At 39.6% G+C, this 1857-nt stretch overlaps 1 protein-coding gene across 1 annotated transcript in view; it reads right to left on the reverse strand.

Annotated features, from left to right (window-relative positions):
* Positions 1–1857, reverse strand: part of LOC107569290 (leucine-rich repeats and immunoglobulin-like domains protein 2) — a 23135-nt gene that overhangs the window by 18031 nt on the left and 3247 nt on the right. Inside the window, exons 6-10 of the mRNA XM_016255343.1 lie at positions 1600–1743; positions 1283–1426; positions 667–735; positions 339–502; positions 10–199 (exon numbers count right to left, since the gene is read on the reverse strand). Coding sequence (XP_016110829.1) covers positions 10–199; positions 339–502; positions 667–735; positions 1283–1426; positions 1600–1743 — 711 coding nt within the window. The remainder of the gene's footprint in view (positions 1–9; positions 200–338; positions 503–666; positions 736–1282; positions 1427–1599; positions 1744–1857) is intronic.

The raw sequence follows: 1857 nt of genomic DNA on the forward strand, positions 1-1857 counted from the left end.
GTGTAGAGGAGGCGGTGATCCTGGTACCGAGCATAGTTCTGCACCTGAGCTTCATACAGCACCTCTCCGTCTTTGCGCCAGGCGGTGCTCATGGGAGAATCGCTGCTACTGAATGCAGAACAGTTCAGAGTGACGTTGGTCCCGCGCAAGGCCACGGCGGTCTTGGGATGAGCGCTGATCTGGGGTTTAGGGAAGTCATCTGTGAGTGAGACAATAAAGAGATCTCATTGCAAGAAAGAGCTTAGATTTAAAGTTTCATAAAATTGCTTTTTTTATTGGCACAAGACACAAAACAGAGAAGGTCGCCTTGGACATTTTGTTACTGTAAGGTCACTCACTGCAGACAAAATCCTCGGGTTTAATAGCAAGCACACTAGATCCTGCCAGGAAGGCAGGATGAGCACAGACGGCAGTGCAGGATTGCTGGAACTGACTGTCAATCAACCACTGGACCAACCACTGCAGCTGACAGTCACACAGGAGGCTGCTGGTGTTCAAATCACTGAGGAAGACAACAATCCAAGCATCATTGAGAATACACCTGAACTACACTATTCTAATATACAAACACTGTCTGTACAGACAAAGATGCAACAAACATATATTATGTAAAATGCAAAGATACAGAAAATACATACAGTCTGTAGAAAGTAAAGAATGACTTACAGTGTTTTAAGTTTTAAATGAGTGAAAGCATCAGGATGAATAGACATGATGCCATTCTTACTCAGGTCCCTGCAGGAACAAATTCAAAAAGATTATTTACACTGGAAAAACAAAAACTCTTTGTGCGTGCTGAATAATGGAATGGACTGGATTTTATTGTAGTCATTGTCTTTACACAAATACAAATAAGAACAATATAACAGCATAACCTTATACATCTATGAATCTATAACCTAGAGTATTTCACAGAGTCAGAGTTAAAAAGGGTTTAAAACATGAGTCTTTTCTGTTGTATTTTATAGTTTTGATGCTCAATTTCACTTGAATTAAGTAAACATTTAGCTCTTAGATAGAACTATGGAAGCCTATTTCTGCCTAGGAGTTAAAAAAAAGGCTTTGTATATATATATATATATATATATATATATTTATTTAGTAGTGGGATGAGTGAAAATATTGGCAGGGCAAGTTAAATTCTGAATTACTGTTCTGACTGGCACAGCAGAAAAAAATCTTTAATGCATTTTACACATAAACTTAAGGCTTTTTATATAGTGCTACCAAAAAAAGTATCTGCATAAAATGAGAGACAGAAGGGAAACGTTGATTATCTTACAATGTGCGGACGTTAGCCAGGCTGCTGAACACTCCTTCTCCCAGGTGTGAGACTTGATTGTCACCCAAGTTGAGACTCTGCAGGAGACTGAGACCAGAAAACACCCAATCCTCCAGACGACTCAAGTGATTGAAGGACAAATCCCTGGAATCAAAACACACGCATACGCATTACCTGAGAGCTAACAATCAAATACACCTCATCAAACACCTCAAGAAAAAAAACTAAGACAGATCATCCATTTCTAGAAAAAAATTACAAATTTCACAGTATTGTATATAGGATTAAACGTTAAGGTCAGGGCCGAAGTCACTCACAGCTCCTCCAGGCGATGGCAAAACTCCCAGGCATCGGCTCGGATGAGTCCAATATTGTTCTGATTTACCTGCAGAATCCTGAGCATGTGCAGGCCATACAACCAGCCCTTATTCAGCTCTGTCAGATTATTATACTCCAACTCTCTGGCAGAAAACAGAGCACACGTCACCCATAAATCACTACTTTGATTCATGTGAAATAGAAACTTAAATTATACATTTAAAAAATGGGGGGGGGGGGGGCTTTTTATAATATTT

This window comes from Sinocyclocheilus grahami, unplaced genomic scaffold, assembly GCF_001515645.1.
Source record: "Sinocyclocheilus grahami isolate Dianchi unplaced genomic scaffold, SAMN03320097.WGS_v1.1 scaffold1330.1, whole genome shotgun sequence".
Taxonomy (NCBI): domain Eukaryota; kingdom Metazoa; phylum Chordata; class Actinopteri; order Cypriniformes; family Cyprinidae; genus Sinocyclocheilus; species Sinocyclocheilus grahami.